Below are 23,006 nucleotides of genomic sequence, written 5' to 3'. Positions count from 1 at the left end.
CCATCTTCATTTGATCGATTATATACGTTTAGAAATACCTATACGTTTAGAAATACCTGTATTACTAAAGTAGTTTTAAATGTTTTGGCTAAGTTGGAAGCAATGTTTTTCTGGATCAAACACGCCAAATAAATTGACATTGTGAATATATACCGACGGAATTAATCGAACAAAAGGACCATTTGTGATGTTTATGGGACATGTAGGAGTGCCAACAAAAGAAGCTTGTCAAAGGTAAGGCATGATTTATATTAAACTTCTGCGTTTTGTGTCACGCCTGCAGAGTTGAAATATGCTACTCTCATTGTTTACTGTTGTGCTATCATCAGATGATAGCATCTTACGCTTTCCCCCGAAAAGCTTTTTTAAAATCTGATATGTTGGCTGGATTCACAACGAGTGTAGCTTTAATTTGCTATCTTGCATGTGTAATTTAAGGAAAGTTAGATTTTTATAGAAATGTATTTGAATTTGGCGCTCTGCATTTTCCCTGGCTATTGGCCACCTCAGAGCGGTTTTTAAGAGCAGTATTTGTTATACTGTTGGCCAATGCTTGGTTTCTTATGAGAATAACTGTGAAATATTGATCTTGTGTGTCTTCCCTTAACCACTCTGTTAATGTGAGCCAACGATAGTAGAGTAAGCAGGCACTAGGCAGTAGAGCTCTTTAATAAAGAACAGATCAGAGGGACTCCTTGACCCTCCCTATCCTCAAGACGAGCATAAAATATAGTCCTCCAGTTCACCTGCCTGCATCTTATCCACCATATCCTCTTTTACCCTCTTTTCACACTCTTATCAGCAAATCATGCAAGCAGACCACAGCAGACTTATGCTTGAAGATATGTATTGAAAACCAATCGACATGGCAGTGTCATATGATATAGGCTGTGGTTACAATATAGAAATATCACTGCTGTGTTCAAGAAGGATACTCCAGAAGTTGGTACTAGCAAATGTAAAGAGGCAAACAATTCAAGGTTTTGGAACTGTATTTAGAGGTAAACAAATATTTAGTTTGTTTGTTTGACATTTACCTGGCTATTCAAGGTTTACCTGAAGCATTCAATCATGTTAGTTATTTTTCTCACAGTGTACCGTAAAGCGGTCCAAAGTTAGATTGATTTCAGTTATCTTTTTTTTGTTGTCATTTCAGTAAACTGTTCAGCATAGCTCTTTGAAAGATCTCACTCACATTTTAAATGGATAGGATCATACTGGTAATGCTGCAGCGCCCCTGTAATGTTAGTGTGTGTACAACAGACTCTATTGCTTGGTTAGTGGCAGTGTCTGAGCTATATGTGTAAAATGAATGTGTAAAATATACATGTAGATATAAGGATAGTTTAGATTATAGTTCTATGTTTATAGCATGTCAAATTCAGTAGAACCAGAACCAGAATCCTTACTGTAAGGGCAAAACTTAGTAAAATCTAGAGGCAATGTAATCTCTTGGATCCTGACACAAATTCAACAAAGCACCACATTTCAAATGTATGTGAGGTGATACTTCTTCAGCATTCAGCTTTTTGTTTTCCTGTTTATCTGTGCCAAAGCATCACTATAGCAGTTTTGTCAGCAAGGTGGCATAAAGGAAGACTGTTTTTGTTTTGTTATTTTCTAGATTTGAAGGAGTTTCTGATGTTGAAAGTGACAGACATACTGGAGCTGCAGCTACAGTGTCTGTGTACAGTTGACAAACTGTTTCGATCGATCCTTACTGTCTCCCGAGGTTGAACCTGGTGGGAAATGATGAATGATTGATTGATTGAGAAGTTATACTTTAACAATACCCACAAGGAAATGTGTTTGTAATCAAGGCAAGATATAAAATCTATAAAAAGATACACTCTTAGAAAAGAAAGTTGTTGTCCCCATAGGAGAACCTTTGGAAGAACCCTTTTGGGTTCCATGTAGAACCTTTTCCGCAGAGGGTTCTACATGTAACCCAAAAGGGTTATCCTATGGGGACAGTCAAATAACTTTTTTGAAACCATTTTTTCTAAGAGTGTACTACACAAACATATATATTATTTACATAAAGAGTGTTTGAAATGGGTCACGGTAAGAATATTCATGAACTCATGCACTGTCCTTGGTAGTTAGGCTGGACAATTTGAGCCTTTCATCTTGCTCCTCCTTCTCCTCCTCTTCCTTCTTCTCTCGTGCTTCTCCCTCCACATGGTACCCCACCATCAGCTGGTACACCATCACCCCCAACACTGCACCAATGAAGGGGGCAAAGATTGGCACAAAGAACCAGTAGGCATTAGCCCTGTGGGAGACCAAGACAGAGACAAGGTTGTCAGGGAAAGCAGAGCTATTACTCAGAAAAAGAAAAACAGGAGAAAAATCCAAAACTCACGTGAAGACCTCACCACCCCAGCCAGCCAGGGCAGTAAAGATGCGTGGGCCCAGGTCCCTGGCAGGGTTGACAGCGTAGCCCGAGTTGAAGCCCATTGACAGGCCGATGACCAGCACCACAAATCCCACCGTGAAGGCCTCCAGGCCCCGGGGGATGGGGTTGTTGTAGGGGTCCACGATGGCCAGGATACACACGATCAGAGCTGCTGTGCCTATAATCTGTAACACAGCCAAGCTCAGTTTTACATGGTTGTTGCAGGAATGTGCATGTTGTTATGTACAACGGTTTTATACAGGATAATATTCCATATAACTACTTGTGATTCTGAGGCTGTCCTAATACGGAATACTAATATACTATAGTATACTAATAGTGTGTATGTACCTGGTCAAAGAATCCATTAACCAGAGTGAGATGTTTGGAGGGATATGTGGCAAAGATCCCAGCAGTGGCATTCTCCCCCACAACGATCAGTGTTCCTTGGCCGTAGTCCCACAACGCATCTGGAGAAACCACGGCAAGATATAAGAGATCACAGTGTGTGTGGTATCATTTACAGTAGCTGCAGAACCTTGAAACTCCCTTCGGGAGAAAATAACTGTTATTTTCAGACAGTCTAAACTTTGAAAGTCTTGAAAATGTTTTCAGTGAAATATGGCCACTGGAAAAACTATTGTTGTTGCTGTTTGTACATTTCTGAAAATATAAATGATCAGAATCCTACTAACCAAAATACATGCCAAATATGATCCCAGCTCCCAGGAAGGCTCCTATAGTCTGGAACAAGAAAAACACAGGGAATTTCCTCCAAGGTTCTCTCCCCAATAGACAGAGGGCGAAGGTCACCGTTGGGTTCAGGTGGCCTCCTGTGACAAAGAACAATTTGGAAAATGGTGAATTCACCATTTGTCAATTACATTCTATTCAATTTTCCCTGAGTAAATAACACCCAAGACCATCTCTCTTAAAATCAAGTCTCTGAGTGAGAGAAAATTAGTGAGGGAAAACAACTAGAGCCTATCAAGACCAAAGATGATTCTCTTAACATCTTTTCTCTGAGGGGAAAAAAGGACTATCTGCCGCAATAGTAGGTAGACTCAGTAAATGCCTGTTAGGACTCTGTCTCTGTGACAGTAAATTGGAGAGATTAATTTTATTTTCAAGGCTGCCATGTGTATTAGGCATTGAAAAACGTGGGCACAAGTGAACTGTGGAAATCTATGTTCCTTTGCTTAGACAGATTAATCCTTGTATAGTGAATAAAGTTATAACGCAATTTGCGATTTCACACTTTCCTTTCAATCACGGACCCAATGGCTTTAAAATTCAAGGGGCAAGCCAGCATCGTACTTCTTGTCTCTGAGCTTCTCTGATGTCTACTGTTTTCTACTGCGCTCTCTCTCTCTCTCTCTCACCCTTTCTTTCTCTCTCTCTTTCCCTCTCTCTCTCTCTCTCTCTCTCTCTCTCTCTCTCTCTCTCTCACCCTTTCTTTCTTTATCTCTCTCTCTCTCTCTCTCTCTCTCTCTCTCTCTCTCTCTCACCCTTTCTTTCTTTATCTCTCTCTCTCTCTCTCTCTCTCTCTCTCTCTCTCTCTCTCTCTCTCTCTCTCTCTCTCTCTCTCTCTCTCTCTCTCTCTCTCTCTCTCTCTCTCTCTCTCTCTCTCTCTCTCTCTCTCTCTCTCACCCTTTCTTTCTCTCTCTCTCTTTCTCTCTCTCTCTCTCTCTCACCCTTTCTTTCTCTCTCTCTCGCTCTCTCTTTCCCTCTGACTGTTTTGCCTAAGAAAAAAACATTGACAATGGTAAATATTGCACTTTATATTAGTGTCAGTTTACCTTAGGTATAATGTGTCTGTCACAATAGGCAACCGATGACTCCCAATAGACTCGCTACTCTCAGACAGTAACGCCACCCTCACCTGAGATCTGTCCGCTGACCAGGATGCCCAGTGTAGCAGCGAAGCCAAAGGCAAAGTTGACGGTGAGGAACATTCCATGGGAGCCACCACTTAGCACCAGCTGGGCCACCGCACCACAGCCAAACATCTACAGAGAAGGGAGAGAGACAGGTTAAAGGAGAAACACTGTGCATGGGTAACCAAACCCACGTGAACATTGTAGTGTTGTTGTTGTGTTATGTCTTGTTGAATACATGTTTTAACATTATACAAATCCCCTAAATACAGTATATATAAGGGTCATCAACAAGTTTACTATGGCATGCATATCACATACAGACTGACAGTCTGTAGCTATCTGTGTAGACTGCCTGTATGTGTAGATCTGTGAGAATGGAGGATGGATGGAGAATAGCCTGTACCAGTCCAGTCTGTTTCTGCTTTAGTCAACTTGTTGTCAGGCCAAAATAGTTTTTCAATCAGCTTTTGTCTGAGTTTTTTGTGCACTCAGGATCCCAAAAATGCCTGTGGTTGAGCGGTGGTCTAGTACCATTTCAAATATGTTTTTTGGACTTTAGCTCAGGTCACCCAAGACGATCAATGCCTTTAACAGCTTGACCTGAGTATCCGCTTGCTGTGCCATGTGGCCATTTTGCCTACTGATCTTGACTAAGGTGTGGCTTCCAATGACTCGAGAGGCCATGTGTGTGTTGATAAGGGTGGGCTACGGAGCCCAGGGGTTCTGGTGGTGGACGTTTTTTCAACAAATCAGCACGGTGGATCATACAGAAATATATCATCTTTCTATATGCATTTAATCAACAGTGTGTTGTGGTGGGTGGGTTATGCTGCCTATAGAGTATTCTATCTATAAAATCTACCTGTGGAGCCTTCCTTAGAGCAGAGAAGACCTGCCTTCAGGCAGTCAGGGCCAAGGGAGTTATGTTTGCCAGGGAGGCATAAGTCTTCACTCAGTAGTGTGGCCAAACAGTGGATCAGACATCAGTTACACCTCTCACGCTGCAGGCAAGAAAAGTACCAGATGGCAAAACTGCCCCCTCTCAGTTTGTATCTTCCCTCCAGCTACTGTTATTGTTCTGTATGGCGGTAAATATTGGAAACAGCTGACCCCAGGTAGCTGTTTGTGTGTTAACCTCGTGTTTTAATTGGATTTAGCGGAATACCAACAGGGATGCCAGGGCCTTACCTACGTGGATGACTGTTTCACCTTAGTGGGCAAGGTTCTATTCTATTCCATAGATTTGTCTCGAAGGCTAGGTTTTGAGTTTTTCCTAAAGCAGGTATTCAGGTGAAAATGTTCATGAATGATTTTTAAATAATTTAACACTTTAATCAATTTGTGTATTTTACAGAGAGATTAAGTGAATTCATGTAAATATGGAATGTAATATCTCCAAGGAAGCATGAACAATTATGTGATAATCTCTAATTTCCTCAGAATAAATTACCTTGCTCTATGGAAAACAATTTGAAGTTTTTTAAATGTATCAATTTAAAGGAAAGGATGTTTATTTTCAGTGTAGGTTTTTCATGTAGACTTGAGAGGTTAATTAAAATGTGATAATAAAATAATATTAACAAGCTGATAATATAATTCACAGTGTCAGTTCTGCTTGTATAGCCAATGCTAACAATGTGGGAAGAGCTATCCTTTTACATTCACACTCAAGCTCAAAGCACTGCTTTAAACAACACATTTAGATTAAGATGAAATTCCACAAAAGTTCAATGTGAAATTAATTAGAAAACAAGCAATTAAGTCATCAGAGAATATTAGATGCTTAATTAACCATCACTTTGCTTAATTACATGTTTCATCCATATTTTTTAAGACATTCTTTTCATACCGACAAGCGATACTAGTATGGTACTGTGTTTCTAATTCACATTCACCCACTCACTATAATAGGGTTTTACATACATAGGTAATACTATTGTAGTAATGTAGAACAGTCTCTACTCACCACCAGTATCAGGGTTCCCAGGCACTCTGCCAGACCCTGGCGTAGCAGCATGTGACGGACCTGAAAGGTCCTTGCGAGCTTGTCCATAAGCACCTTCTGTTTTCCCATGATGCAGCTGTGGGTCGTCCAGTGAAAACAGGGTCAGTTGCGGAGACGTGGGGCTGATTTGTAATGTGTGTCAAGGAGGACCGCGTGTCGACTCTTTAAGCACTCAGAGAGGGATCCCTCCCTCGTTGAGATTTTTTTTAAACATGTCTCTCCTTGATTCTGAACGCCTACCTCCACATCTCCACCCATATCTTTTTTCCTCTTCATTTTAAAAAAAATACCTTTTCCTCACTTGAATTCAGATGGATTAGTATTACAACTACTTGGTGTTTTGAAACTTAGTCAAACTTGTCGTCTCCTTGTATGCAAGCAAAACTACAGCCTCTACAAAGAGGTCTGCACCTTCACGGCACAGCAGGTAGTTGGTTCAAGCTCTACTCAATGTGTTCACCCTAAATCACTAAAACAGTTTTACGCAGGGTACATAAATTCCCTTATTTAGCAGATGTTGTTGCGAATGTAGCGGAATGTTTCTCCAACAGTGCGGTAATATCTAACAATACAAAACAATACACACAAATCTAAAATAAAAAATTGTGGAATTAGGAAATATATAAATATTAGGATGAGCAATGTCAGAGTCTGGAGTATAAATGAATAATGAACAAAAATACATACGCAACATGCAATAATTTCTAAGATTTTACTGAGTTACAGTTCATAGAAGGAAATCATTCAATTGAAATAAATTCATTAGGCCCTAATCTATGGATTTCACATGACTGAGAATACAGATGAGCGTCTGTTGTCATAAATACCTTTAAAAAAGGTAGGGGTATGGTTACGACACATCGATCCAGTACTGCCCAAACATGCTCAATGGGTGACATGTCTGGTGAGTATGCAGGCCGTGGAAGGACTGGAACATTTTCAGCTTCCAGGAATTGTGTACAGATCCTTGCGACATGGAGCCGTGCATTGTCATGCTCAAACATGAGGTGATGGCGGCGGATAAATGGCAAGACAATAGGCCTCAAGATCTTGTCACGGTATATCTGTACATTCAAATTGCCATCGATAAAATGCAATTGTGTTCATTGTCCGTAGCTTATTCCTGTCCAAACCATAACTTCACCAAAACCATGGTGCACTATGTTCACAGCGTTAACATCAGCAAACCGCTCGCCCACATGACACCATAGATGTGCTCTGAGGTTGTGAGGCCGGTTGGACGTACTGCCAAATTCTCTAAAACGAAGAGAAATTAACATTCAATTCTCTGGCAACAGCTCTGGTGGACATTCCTGCAGTCGGCATGCCAATTGCACACTCCCTCAAAAATTCAGACATCTGTGGCATTGTGTTGTGTGACAAAACTGCACATTTTAGAGTGGCCTTTTATTGTCCCCAGCACAAGGTGCACCTGTGTAATGTTCATGCTGCTTAAAAAAGGCTAGGTGTCCCACTAACGGGACAACTTTGATGTAACTGGAGGGCGCGCAATTAAAATAAATAATCATAAAAATTATCAAACTGCACTGTCCGGTTTACAGTAGGCTTTACAGCGAAAGCATGCCATGCGATTGTTTGAGGACCGCGCCCCACCTCAAAATGTTTTTCCACCGGCACAGGTTTCATAAATTCACAAATAGTGATTAAATATTCACTTACTTTTTGAAAATATTCCTCTGATTTGTCATCCAAAGGGTCCCAGCTACAAAATGTAGTGTCATTTTGTTAGATAAAATCGTTCTTTATATCCCAAAAAGTCTGTTTAGTTGGCACCATCAATTTGAGTAATCCACTCGTTCAACATGCAGAGAAAGAAATCCAAAAAGCTACTGCTAAACTTTGTTAAAACAAGTCAAAATACGTTTCTATATAAACCTCAGATAGCCTAAAATGTAATTAAACTATAATATTTCATACAGAAAGAAGTATGTTTAATAGGAAAATGATATTAGCAGGTGCGTGTCCTCTTCGTCGCGCGCACATACACAAATTTCCAAGTCTGTGTCCCTGTGGTAAAACTCATATTTCTTACTCGTTTTGGAAGAAACACGCCTGAAACCTTGAACAAAGACTACTGATACCCAGTAGAAGCCATAGGAATTGCATACTGGGAGCTAGATTTATTTTCTCCCCTATATGATCCATTGGAAAAGCATGGGCATGCCAAAAAAAAAAATGTTGGTTGGTTTTTCTTTCGATTTTCTCCTACCACATCTATTGTGTAATAGTCTCCTACATTATTTTAAGATTTCTACAAAGTTCAGGGTGTTTTCTTTCCAATGGTACCAATTATATGCATATCCTGGTGTCAGGGCCTGAGCAACAGGCAGTTTACTTTGGGCACGTCAGTCAGGCGGAAATTGAGACAAATAGACCCTAGCCTGAAGAAGTTGAATAATCTTCCTGATATGCCACACCTGTCAGGTGAATGGATTATTTTGGCAAAGGAGAAATGCGCACTAACAAGGAAGTAAACAGAGCTGTGCACAAAATTCAGAGAAATAACCATTTTGTGCATATGGAACATTTCTGGGATCTTTCATTTCAGCTCATGAAACATGGGACCAACACTTTACATGTTGCGCTTAGATTTTTGTTCAGTATATGTGACGGGATGTATAGACATTATGGAAAGTATGTGGATACAACATGTAGTGTATCTGTAGAATACGTGGGATAGAATAGTATATGTACAGCAATAGTTGAATAGAATTGCCTTGAATAGAATACTGTTTTATGCATATAAAATGAGTAAAACAGTATGTACACATGATGAAAGTGACCAGTGTTCCATTATTAAAGTGACCAGTGTTTCATGTCTATCTACATAGGGCAGCAGCCCCAAGACGAATAGGTAAATAATCTGTCGATGTTGTCTTGAGCAAGTCTCTTAACCCTAATTGTTCCTGTAAATTGCTATGGATAAGAACATCTGACAAATGTCATGTTGGAGTCACTTTTATCGAAAGTAAGAATAGAAGATGTTTCTGAACACTTCTCCATTAATGTGGATACTACCATGATTATGGATTATTAGGGATGAATCGTGAAGAATGATAAGCGAGCCTCTGTACAGAGGCACAAAGATCGTACAGGTGTAAGAAGTTAATTTGACATTTAGTCCATAATGTTTCTTGATCGGTGGTTAGGCTATTATCTGGCCAAAATTAGGCCAAATTAATATTAATATAACGTGTGTTAGTGTGGGTTTTCAGTGAATTTATGTAAATCACCAATCTCATCTGCATTTCCAGCGACACAGGAACATTCTTAGAAAGCACAGATTGATCAAATTGACATCCTACACCTGTACCTTTGTTGTAGCCTTCTCACTTATCCTTATTTATGATTCATTCATAATTGTTTCAGAATCATGGCATTATCAGGATTTATTTAAATGTGTTCAGAAACATCTTATCTATTCACTTAAAAAGAAAATGACCCCACTCATCATTCACCATTCAGTTCCTATTGCAAAAAACGAAAATAATAACAAAAAAAAATGAAAATGCATCCAACGAGTTTCTAGAATCACAAGTTCGATATATGAATGCTAGGAATATGGGACCAAATAATAAACTTTTGACCACTTTAATACCCTATAACAACATTTGCCCAAATACTTATGACTTATTCAAATGGAGGGAGTAGATACATAGATACATCATTTGCTTTAATTTCTAAATGGTAAAACAGAAATACAGAGCATTCGGAAAGTAATCAGACCCCTTGACTTTTTCCACATTTTGTTACGTTACACCCTTATTCTAAAATTGATTTTTTTTAAATCCTCATCAATACCCCACAATGACAAAGCAAAATCAGTTTTTTAATTTTTCTGCAAGTGTAATAAAAAAATAAAAACAGAAGTACCTTATTTACATAAGTATTCAGACCCTTTTCTATGAGACTTGAAATTGATTTGATGAGGGGCAAAAAAATATTTCATCCATTAGAATAAGGCTGTAACGTAACAGAATGTGGAAAAAGTCAAGGGGTCTGAATACTTTCCAAGTGCACTGCATATGAAAATACCCCCAAATAAATTGTGACATTCTGTACTGCCCCATATGAAACTCCAATCCAAAATGCTGGAGTAAATGTTTGCTTCACTGTCCAAATACATACGGACGGGAGAGTATATTGTATAATTACCATAGCGTTACTGACTTGGAAATTATATCACTTAAACAGCTTGGCAAAAAAAACAATATTAAAAACTGCAGAATTCTCCCAACAACATATAAAAGGGCCCGGTGCATTTTTTTAATCAGTTCAGTCTAATTTGCTTTTTTTTCTGGCTGCAATGATTATCAGTTTAGCTTAAACCAATTCTCCAGAACTCAGGGAAATGCTGTACTGGAGTCAAGTCAGACCACTTTCTGGGATTTCCCAGTTTGGCTCGGAATGGAACAGTACCAGAGTGCCTGGTCAGAGTTATTACTCTTTGCTCTGTATGTGGTCGACTGGACCATTCTCTAACTCATGGCTAACAAAGTGGCTCTTTAACACCATTACTAGGGCCAGGAGTTTTTCCTGACGATGTGACTTGACTAGAAAAAACTCTGGGCAAAGGTTGAGGCTTTAAGCATATAACTAGGACTCAAGAGTTTTTCCTGGTCAGGCTGTATGGTTATGGAAACTCATGCCCCTAACCATTCTCCATGTCTGGCTTATTGTGTTGCAGCTATACAGTAGGATCTACAGTGGGCTCTAAGTCTGAGAGAACAGGTTGTAACTGATATCCTGAGGCTATGTCTCTGTCCTGGAATCAGAGGAGACCTACCTTTGTCACCTCCACTGAAAGAACACAAAAGTGTTAAGGGGGCAGGATCAGAGGGGTTTTGTCCTGCCTAAGGAAGTAGCACCCCGCCCCTTTTAGAGGGAAGTTCATAGCCTTTTGTTTGTGTCATTCTTACTGTACACATACTCACACCCAGGCATGCACGCACAAACACACAGACACATTTCCCAAGTTAAGTCATACAGTAAGAGGGAGGATACTTAGGATGGGAAAGGGGGGATGTTACCAAACTTTTGTGTCCAAGTATTTCATTGGAGAACTATTAAAATCACTTTTGGGAAAATACTTTAGATTAGTTCGTCATGGTTTCAATCAGCTCAACCACTAGCTATGTGTCAAAGTGTAAATCATATTGCTGGCCTATGCATGATTGAGTATGCATAATGGTGGTCCATGGGTGTGCTGTCGAGATAGAGGAAATAACAGGGTCAGTGAAGTAACAGTGAGGACACACACACACTGGTATATTATACTGGAACTGGATTTTCTCTGATTCTCTCAGATTCTGGTTTACTATATAATGGCCTCTCCATACTCTCTGTCCAAGTATTCAGAGCTGGCAAGCTTCATGTCTCGTGAGCTTTTCATCCAAACATTCCACCTCGTCATACCGCAACTTAGAATTAAAGAACACTGTCTGCTTGATTTTACCCTCTCTTTAAGCATGATACATTAGCAACATGATATCACACACTTCTCTTGATTGAATTGCCAGCAGGTTTTTACAAATCGTACTTGCTGCTCTGTGTAGTCTCTTAGGCATCTCTGCCTTTTATGGTGAACAATACAGTAGAGGTTCATAGAATGTTGTTGGCAAACTTTTCCTCTTGACACTGCAGTCCAACTCAGGAGAGATGTGCTACTGTATCCACTCATGGGGTACTCAGGGTTAGGCTTATTTTTCTCCATACATACAAACACCTTATCAGACACTGGGGTGTGTTAAACATCTACATATCTCACAACTCTGAACTGTGGATTAGAAACCAAACCAAAGCACTCTTCTGTATCTCTTTGGCAAATACAAACGCAATATACCGATCCTAAACTAATGAATAGGAAAGGTAATGACTTGGGTTAACGCTTGATGCGGAACATGCTGAATATATATTTGTTCACACCTACAGAGCTGCATAACTTGGTGTCCCAGCCAAGGGGAGCTGAGCTGAGTCTTCCTGTCTCTGTAGCAGAGCTGAATGTATGACTAAAATGGCATCCTATTCCTTACATAGTGCACTTCTTTGGTTCTGGTCAAATGTAGTGCACTATATAGGGAATAGGGTGCCATTTGGGAGTCAAACAAGGTCTCCTTATTCAAGCATCACCTATAAGCCTCCTGGGATCTGCTATAGTTATAGGATATCAGCTTTGCAATCTCTCTATTCTTGCCCTCAGATAAGGCAGGTAGCGATGTGTGTTCTCTGATTATGAGACTGTTCAGTCTGGATTACCGTCGCATTACAGACAAAACCCACAGAGGAGGTGACACACACACACAAATGTAAAGGCACGAATACATACAAACACGCATGCATGTTCATTTGTACTTTCCAAATTGTGCATGCAGACGGACAGGCGTCAAATGGTCAAACAGAATAGTGTGAATAGTCTTATAGTGATAGGAGTGAACTCAGTATAGAAATATATAATTGTGTGTTTCTATCTAGCTTCAGGTTTTGCGACGATAACCTATAGTCATTACCAATATCTATTGATTTAACACTGGCTTTGTCTTCCTCCATTTTCCCCTCACTTTACCATGACTAACCAGTAGGCAGCAGCATTTGACAACAACTGAAACCAGAGTCCAGCTCAGCACCATGGTGGTGATGGGTTACAATACCTTCTACACTGGAGTAGCACACACCCCCACAAACTTTTTATATATACTTTAATAATACTAATACTACAGGAAATTAACTTTAAAACTGCAGAAATTTCTCTCAGCCTCATGGCAAAATGAGTGGAATAGTAGGAAATTAGAAGAGTGATTCTTGACATTCAGGACAATCGTTGTCCGGCAGAATTAAAAAATATATATATATATATTTATTTTGCATTATTTGACCTTAAAATGAACAATTAGGGGAATTTTAGAATTGTAATATTTTAATTGAGGAATTTTCTAAATACTTTCAATATTATTAATTTCCATTACTATTTCTCTATGCCTGGAAATGCCCTTGTCCGGAGCAAAGAATCCCAATTTCAAAATCTCTTATAAAGTGGCAAAAAATTATATTAAAGGTATTTTTTTTAATTTTGTCAATGAAGCCCTTTATCTACTTTCCCAGAGTCAGATTAAATTGTGGATACCATTTTTATGTCTTTGCGTGCAGTTTGAAGAAAGTTGTTAACTAGTGCTAGCGCAATTGCTAACAGCTCCGAAAGTCTAATAGATTTCCAGTCATTGCGTTAACACTAGTCAGCATTAGCTTGCAAAACTACTTGTAACTTCCTTCATACTGGACACAGAGAAATACAAATTGTATCCACAAGTTAATCTGACTCTGGTGAAGTACTTAAAGGGCCTCATTGCAAAAATCCCGAAGTATCCCTTTAACTGACACATTTTCATTTGTGGTTTCTTGCAATATCCCGAAGAAGAAGGCAGATGTTTTACATGTCCCCAACCGATTGTTTTTTTTTTCATTTATTTGCATTGTTTGAAACTTATTTTTGTACATATTCTGTACATAATGTTGCCCCTACCGTCTCTTATGACCAAAAATAACTTCTGGACATTAGGACTGCAGTCACTCACCACAGACTGGCAGAATCCTTTTTTTCCTTTAACGAGTCTGACGAGAACGAAGCGAACGATATACTGCTATCTTGGGAACAGGCCCAGATCCCTGTCATTTGCGTGAAGAGGAGACTGGAGAAAACGGGGCCAGAGGGAGGACTGCCTTCTGAGAATTTGTAGGCGATTGAATAAACCCCCACTTCCTTTCATTCTGCCAGCAAACATGCAATCTTTGGAGAATACAATTGATGACCTAATTAAACTACCAACAGGACACTCAAAACTGTCATATCTTATGCGTCACAGAGTCGTGGTTGAACAACGACACTATCAACATACAGCTTGGTAAGACAAGGGGCGGCTGACTATGTATTTTTGTAAAAAAAACAAACAGCTGGTGCACAATATCAAAGGAAGTCTCGAGATATTGCTCGCCTGAGGTAGAGTATCTAATTTTTTTATTTTACTAGGCAAGTCAGTTAAGAACAAATTCTTATCTTCAATGACGGCCTAGGAACAGTGGGTTAACTGCCTGTTCAGGGGCAGAACAACAGATTTGTACCTTGTCAGCTCTGGGATTCAAACTTGCAACCTTTCGGTTACTAGTCCAACGCTCTAATCACTAGGCTACCCTGCCGCCCCATGATTAGCTGTAGACCACACTATCTATCTAGAGAGTTTCATCTGTATTTTTCATAGCTGTTAACATACCACCACAGTCAGGCTGGCACTAAGACAGCTTTGAATGAGCTGTATTCCTCCATAAGCAAACAAGAAAACGCTCACCCAGAAGCGGTGCTGCTAGTAGTAGGGGACTTTAATGCAGGGAAAATTCATTCGCCTAATTTCTATCAGCATGTTAAAAGTGCAACCAGAAGAAAAAAAACTCTACACCACCTTTACTCCACACACAGAGACGCATACAATGCTCTCCCTTGCCCTCCATTTGGCAAATCTTACCATAATTCTATCCTCCCGATTCCTGCTTACAAGCAAAAATTAAAGCAGGAAGTACTAGTGACTGGATCAATAAAAAAGTGGTCAGACGAAGCAGATGCTAAGCTACTGGACTGTTTTGCTAGCACAGACTGGAATATGTTCCGGGATTCCTCCGATGGCATTGAGGGGTACACCACATCAGTCATTGGCTTCATCAATAAGTGCATTAATGACGTCATCCCCACAGTGACCGTACGTACATACCCCAAGCAGAAGTCATGGATTACAGGCAGCATCCGTACTGAGCTAAAGGCTAGAGCTGCTGATTTCAAGGAGCGGGACTCTAACCCGGTAGCTGATAAGAAATCCTGCTATGCCCTCCGACAAACCATCAATCAGGCAAAGCGTCAATACAGGACTAAGATCGAATCGCACTACACTGGCTCTGATGCTCGTCGGATGTGGCAGGGCTTGCAAACCATTACAACCACTACAAAGGCAAGCACAGCCGAGTGACACGAGCCTTCCAGACGAGCTAAACTACTTCTTTGCTCGGTTCGAGAAAAATAACACTGAAACATGGATGAGAGCACCAGCTGTTCCCGGAAGACTGTGTGATCACTCTCTCCGCAGCCGATGTGAGTAAGACCTTTAAACAGGTCAACATTCACGAGGCTGTAGGACCAGATGGATTACCAGGACGTGTACAGTGAGCATGCGCTGGCCAACTGGCAGGTGTCTTCACTGACATTTTCAACCTGTCCCTGTCCGAGTCTGTAATACCAACATGTTTTAAGCAGAGCAGCATAGTGCCTTTGCCCAAGAACACTATGGTAATTTGCCTAAATGTCTACTGACCTGTAGCACTCACGTCTGTAGCCATGCAGTGCTTTGAAAGACTGGTCATGGCTCACATAAACACCATCATCCCAGGAACCCTAGACCCACTCCAATTTGCATACCATCCCAACAAATCCACAGATGATGCCATCTCCATTGCACTCCACACGGCCCTTTCCCACCTGGACAAAAGGAAAACGTAAGTGAGAATGCTATTCATTGACTACAGCTCAGCGTTCAACACCATAGTGCCCTCAAAGCTCATCAATAAGCTAATGACCCTGGGACTAAACACCTCCCTCTGCAACTGGATCCTGGACTTCCTGACGGGCCGCGCCCAGGTGGTAAGGATAGGTAACAATACATCTGCCATGCTGATCCTCAACACAGGGGCCCCTCAGGGGTGCGTGCTGAGTCCCCTCCTGCACTCTCTGTTCACTCATGACTGCATGGCCAGGCACGACTCCAACACCATCATTAAATTTGCCGATGACACAACAGTGGTGGGCCTGATCACCAACAACGACGAGACAGCCTACAGGGAGGAGGTCAGAGACCTGTCAGTGTGGTGCCAGGACAACAATCTCTCCCTCAATGTGATCAAGACAAAGGAGATGATTGTGGGCTACAGGAAAAAGGGGACCGAGCACGCCCCCATTCTCATCGACAGGGCTGCAGTGGAGCAGATTGAGAGCTTCAAGTTCCTTGGTGTCCATATCACCAACAAACTAATATGGTCCATGCACACCAAGACAGTCATGAAAATGGCATGACAAAACCTATCCCCCCTCAGGAGACTGAAAAGATTTGGCATGGGTCCTCAGATCCTCAAAAGTTTCTACAGCTGCACCATCGAGAGCATCCTGACTGGTTGCATCTCTGCCTGTTATGGAAACTGCTCGCACTACAGAGGGTAGTGCGAATGGCCCAGTACATCACTATGGCCAAGCTTCCTGCTATCCACGACCTCTATACCAGGCGGTGTCAAAGAGTCCAGCCACTAGCCATGGACTGTTCTCTCTGATACCGAACAGCAAGCTTTACTGGAGCGCCAAGTCTAGGTCCAAGAGGCTTCTGAACAGCTTCTAGCCATAAGACTGCTGAACATCTAATCAAATGTCTACCCAGACTCTTTGCATTGCCCCCCCCTCTTTTACACCACTGCTACTCTCTGTTGTTATCATCTATGCATAGTCACTTTAATAACTCTACCTATATGTACGTACATATTACCTCAACTAACCGGTGCCCCCCCGTATATAGTCTCACTATTGTTATTTTACTGCTGCTCTTTAATTACTTTTTACTTTTATTTCTTATTTTATCCATTGTTTTTTTAATCTGCATTGTTGGTTAGGAGCTCTTAAGTAAACATTTCACTGTAATGTCTACACATGTTGTATTCTGTGTATGTGAGTAACACACTTTAATTTGATTTGACTTTACAGAATATTTCTCACATGAATCCTAAAAGTTGTGTCCAGAGATGTGTTTTAAAATCCTAAATTAATCAGTAATGACCAGGGTCAGCTATACCATAATGGACCCCTTATTCATGTTCTTGTTACATATAGTGCAACAAGAACACTCATGGTCTGTAAAATTCTCTACTTTTGATAGATTTAAGCAAACAATATTGGAATCACCATGGTCACAACCATAAACTGTCAACTCTATCTGCATGATAAATTAAAATAGAGTATGAATTTTAGTTTAAATATGTTACATTTAATTAGGTTTTAGAGTCATAAAGTAACTGAGGAAAAATTAATGTGCTCCGTGTACACCACTTGAATGAGGAAGAAAAATGAAATTTTTGTAAACTCCAACTTTTATTTTTAGAGGCACAATTATGTCTGTTTGGGGTATCTTTTGTCAAACTCTGTCACTGATGGCTAAGCCCCTTAGGATATTTTTTTTTGTAAATATTCAGAAGAAATATTGTAATCACTGTTCTGCAACACATGCTTTAATAACTTAAATATTTGCTGTGCTAGACCAAAGCGATAATGTTTGCTTTCTAAACGTTGTTTTATGTTCTAAATCTAGAAAAACATGCCAAAATGCTAACAAAATTAGTCCTGGAGCATTTAATAGTGCTATAAAACAAAACAAAAAGAAGTTTGGAGATTTGTATTACACATTTGAATAATATGTTAGAATTAAATAATTAAGGCCTTTAAACATTTGCTGGACAATAATTGTAAAATGTAAATGGCTTTTATGGTGTCTGACAAAGTTTACATAAATCCAGCTACTTGCATGTTATGAATAAATAAATAAAAATAACAAGTTGCTCCTTTACATGGTGTGATAGCTGATACTTTGGTCTATCAAAATCTATTTTTCAAATGTGTTTATTTTAATACAAATATTTGAGATTATCCCATCTTTCAAGAATGCCTGAGCTCTAAAACACCAACATTTTCTCTTAGCCTCATGGCAAAATGTGTAAAATGGCATGAGATGATCTATGAAACTGATTTTTTCATCTCTGCCCCATGGCAAAAAAATCCCCCCCAGAAAATAGAGGGAAAGGGGAGGGAAAACAAAACTGCCCATAGATTGTGGGGAGACCCGGCAAAACTGTGAAACACCACTGACCTTCTACCCTCTGGAGGGGCTACAGGCAGGCAGGCAGACAGGCACTCTGGCAGTCCCAGAGGAGCGACACACAGAGCAGGTGAGGCGTGAGGGCCCAGCCGATGGTGTGGACACAAGCCATCTGGATCCATGGCTGTCCTCACCCTGGGGAGGCTACTGTACACACAGACCCAGACAGGGAAGCTTTCCTCTAGTGAATCTCAAACAGAGGAGCAAGAGGATGTGTCATGACAGCCCGTCTGTTAGTTAATGCACACACATTTCAACTGCCCCCATCTGTAATGTTTCAAGACAGAATTAAATGAAAACATTATTTTTGAACCTATCTAGTCCATTATTGAAGACACTTTTTGGACATTAACCTGGGTTTATTGGAACAGGTAAACACTGGAGAACTTGTAGGCTACTGTTGTAATATCCCTAAAAATATTACCATGCCAGTACAACATCACCCTATCGCCCATTCACAGCAGCGCAACAAACATGGCCCTATACCTGACACATTCTTCTAAACCATAAGGGGAGGGAAAACAAAAACGGACCTTAGATCAGGGTCAAGGGATACCCAGACACCCTCCCTGATCCATCTGTGTCCAAGCATGGCCTGCTACATACAGCCAGTTACCATGGTGACACCATTATCATTGCTTTCTTTCACGGGTGTTTGTAATAATGGCTGGATATAAGACAAGGTATATTTTCACTGACATGGATGTGTGAAAATCACAGTGATCTTTGTTTTTCAGAGAACTCAATCATGAATACTGCAGTGTGTCCTTGTAATAACGCCCCTCTGTCACTGGAGCTGTGTAATAACATTAAGCACAAAACGTCAAGGCAGATTTCGCTCCCTGTGACGGAGTGTGTGTTTGTTTGAGTATGTGTGTGTACTGTACTGTAGACGTACATGTTGTTCATGTGAATATGTTCTGTGCTTCACTGCACTGCATTCTGTATGTTGTGCATCATAGTCACTCCTCATTCATTATTTTGTGGGAGCTATACTGTAGATTAAAAACAAAAAAAAATGTTTTAAGTGAGAAAAGGCATTGGTCCGAAGCCCAAAAATAAAGGAAATGCACGAGCACCACAATTTCTATTCCACCCATGCTCTACCAAGGTTTTCCAGCACACAGCTTTGTCCTACTACAGTAGCTATGTTGGTATTGTACTTCAAACTATGTATAGGCAGGTTGCTTAGGATGCAAACTTTCTCAAACAGCCTAATTCATACTCTTAGAGGAGGTACTTCCACAATGATATGATTTGTACTGCATACAAGGTAAAGTATTGGATTCTTCATACAACACAGTAAGACATTATCCCATTACGTTATCTTTACATTTGCTTTTATACTTACAAGACCATCACGCTTGATTGAGCTGTTTTGTCTTGCAGTAATGTGCCTATATTTCCTTAAACCTTTATTTTAGTAATAACATCATTTTAATGGTAAGTATGTGACCAACATAACAACAGGTCATAATGGTGTGTTGGACACAGTAGCTCAAATAGATAGAGCCTGTCTGTATTCCTGATTTCTGTAACTGTTAGCTTACCTATGTCATATTGAATTAAGCTCAGAGCCACTTGTGTTTCAAACATTTTGTCAGTTGCTGTGCTGATCATTTGACAGTTCATTATCTCTGTCAAAATAATATGTAGCTCCAGCGCCAGCTGTGCCACCAGAGACTCTGGGTTCGAACCCCCAGGCTCTGTCATAACCGGCCGCGACCGGGAGGTCCGTGGGGCGACGCACAATTGGCCTAGCGTCGTCCGGGTTAGGGAGGGTTTGGCCGGTAGGGAAATCCTTGTCTCATCACGCACCAGTGAATCCTGTGGCGGGCCGGGCGCAGTGTGCGCTAACCAAGGTTGCCAGGTGCACAGTGTTTCCTCCAACACATTGGTGCGGCTGGCTTCCGGGTTGGATGGCGCTGTGTTAAGAAGCAGTGCGGCTTGGTTAGGTTGTGTATCGGAGGACGCATGACTTTCACCCTTCGTCTCTCCCGAGCCCGTACGGGAGTTGTAGCGATGAGACAAGATAGTAGCTACTAAAAACAATTGGATACCACGAAATTGGGGAGAAAAAGGGGTAAAATTCAAAAAATAAAATAAAAAAATAAATAATAATATGTATCTTAACACTAGAACCGCCATAGGCCAATGGCCACTGACGTTTGATATTGTAAATAAAGAAAATCAGCTCGAAATGTCCTACACCTTCCCTGACTTTTCCTAAATGTTTGTATTTTACACTGTTCATTTGTCTGAATTTTATTTAGAGCCTTTTCCCAAGTTTTTTTCCCAGACCTATTTCTGACTTAATCTGCCAAGACAATGTGCTGTAGGACGTTGGTACCCAACCGGGCGCTAATGCTTCTCTCTCTCCTCACTGAATGAATGACAAATGTATGAATGGGCGATAATTGTGCACCTTACTTCACAATTGAAATTAGGCCTAACTGAATGATAAGGAGGGTGAAGAGGTTGATTTAATTTAGAAAGACAATAGTGTAATGATGAGTTTCTGTTATGACTATTTATCAGCAGCAAATAATTTGACCGCATGCCTTGCGGGTTGATACAATTCTATTTTACATTTTACTTTGTAAAAATAAGCTGTTATGGGACTGTTTTATTTACCATAACTCTATTACTAATCAAATGTATTGTAAGGGAAACAAAAACATGCTACATGTTGCAGTAGTCCTTTAGAATAATGCAAAATATATCCTTAACTCTATCCAGCGAAGAAAACGATGCCAGGCTACTGAATGAATGACAAATCAATGGAATGGGCGATAATTGTGCAAGTTGCTTCAGAATCTAATTTCAATTAGGCCTAACTGAATGATTAGGGTGAGGAGGTAGATGTAATTTAGACAACAATAGTGTAATGATGAGTTTGTGTAATGCCAATTTATCAGCGTTGGCGCTCATTTGAATCATTTGACTGCGCGCCTTGCAAGGTGATACCATTCTCTTTTACGTTTCACTTTGCTTATTGGAGCTGTTACAGGACTGTTTAATTTACTGTAACTCTATTACTAATCTCATCTAGCTAGGTAGCTACAGAGTCTAGGTGCTGGACTTAGTATAATCAAGCTAGCATTAGCTAGGTTAGCTAGATAGCTAATCAAAATATCTGTTTGCATTCATTGATTAACCTTAGCTTTAATACCACTATATAGCTAGCTATCTACAGTAGCCTAGGTTTGTTCCATACACTTTTTTTGACTGAAAGCATTGTGCGAGCAGCTGTGTTGTTGCCGAACAACCGACCCGGTGTTAGAACTCTGCGATTCGGCTGAAGAAACATGTTAGCATTGTCAGAAATGCTACAAAAGGAAGCACATCTTTGGTTATTAACAGACATAAATGAGCACGTGAGAGCTATACATTATAAACGTAATAAAAACTGTTGCACCAACAAATTTAGTCAAACTTGCATATTTTAAGTCCAACTGTTACTATATGAATGCTATAGTCTCGTTTTGATCCGACGTGTAGAATTTGAGCTAGGTAGGTGCAATAAATACTCTTAAAAATAAATTGCTAAGGACCCTGTTAAAAAAATATGGTATGTGGTTCTCGGTAACAGTTGGACGGCTCATGGCGAGAGGCGTGTGTTGTGTACCTCCAATCAAGTTGATTTGCAAATTTTCATGGAGGTTCGTGTCATATTGGCTTAGATGGTGATAGGGAGATTTGAATTTAACACTGAGCTTCATCCAATCCGTATAACAGATGTGATGATATATAATATGTGTTATAGTTAGAGAGCTATAGTGTGTGTGTGTGTGTGTGTGTGTGTGTGTGTGTGTGTGTGTGTGTGTGTGTGTGTGTGTGTGTGTGTGTGTGTGTGTGTGTGTGTGTGTGTGTGTGTGTGTGTGTGTGTGTGTGTGTGTGCGCTTGAACTCATCTAGTCCATTGTCAATGTTAGACAAAAGTCCCTCATGTGATCCAACATCCATGAAATTGCTATCTAACAAAGAGCCAATTTAATGATTGAAGAAATTACACTTCAATTCATTTTGCATGTAAATTGACAATGGACTAGATGAGTGGCTAAATATTGACAGTATTTCATGCTGTGTGCATTCTTGACATGCTTTGGTGTATTTTCTCTGGAGTTATTGACACATTGTTGCGTTGCATTGTGGTCTAGGTCACAGGTCAATTTTACAGTACAGTGGAATATGAGTGAACGGAGGGGAAGACGGTATTGATATTCTATCAAGCATGTGATATTGTGATAGCTTTATTGTGTACAAGAAAGAAACTGGCCAATTTTGCAATTTCACAGAACCCGAAAACACACACACACATGAACACGCACGCATGCATGCACGCACAGTAAATGTGAAATTGTAATGCCGCCTTACTGTGAAAATGTTTTTTTTCTACAATGTGCAAATCATTCTTACATTAACAATCAATATTAGCACAATGGGTAGAAAAGCTGAAGAATGTTCCTCCCTCTGTTCAGAATTCTCTCTGGTCAACCTAATATTACTCACCATGGAGCTTCTGGTTCGAGAGGAGGCCATTGTGTGTCATCAAGACCAGTCAAGACCTAGTCAAGGGGACGAATGAAAAAACTGTGGAGAGATCTCCAGTCCAATAATGACTACTATAAAGGCATGTGGAGCATTGTTTTTCATTGACCCGCCTAAGAATAATGTTCTTTGGAGAAATACTATGCATTTTAATACACTTTGTGGAATCTTGTGAATGGCCGTTCTTGGTACCTTGTGTATTGGCCTTGG

General features: G+C 40.3%; 1 protein-coding gene across 1 annotated transcript; it reads right to left on the bottom strand.

The window, feature by feature from the left end:
• Window positions 1-830: 830 nt before the first annotated feature.
• aqp3b (aquaporin 3b) lies at window positions 831-6,443 on the bottom strand. The gene is made up of 6 exons (XM_035775838.2): window positions 6,245-6,443; window positions 4,281-4,407; window positions 3,094-3,231; window positions 2,750-2,868; window positions 2,366-2,583; window positions 831-2,275 (listed from the first exon to the last, which is right to left on the bottom strand). Exons 1-6 carry the CDS (start codon window positions 6,350-6,352, stop codon window positions 2,083-2,085), a joined length of 903 nt encoding a protein of 300 aa, XP_035631731.1. The 5' UTR covers window positions 6,353-6,443; the 3' UTR covers window positions 831-2,082.
• Window positions 6,444-23,006: the final 16,563 nt, after the last annotated feature.

This window comes from Oncorhynchus keta, chromosome 9, assembly GCF_023373465.1.
Source record: "Oncorhynchus keta strain PuntledgeMale-10-30-2019 chromosome 9, Oket_V2, whole genome shotgun sequence".
In the NCBI taxonomy this organism is placed as follows: Eukaryota; Metazoa; Chordata; class Actinopteri; order Salmoniformes; family Salmonidae; genus Oncorhynchus; species Oncorhynchus keta.
This window is presented reverse-complemented; position numbering and strand designations above follow the sequence as displayed.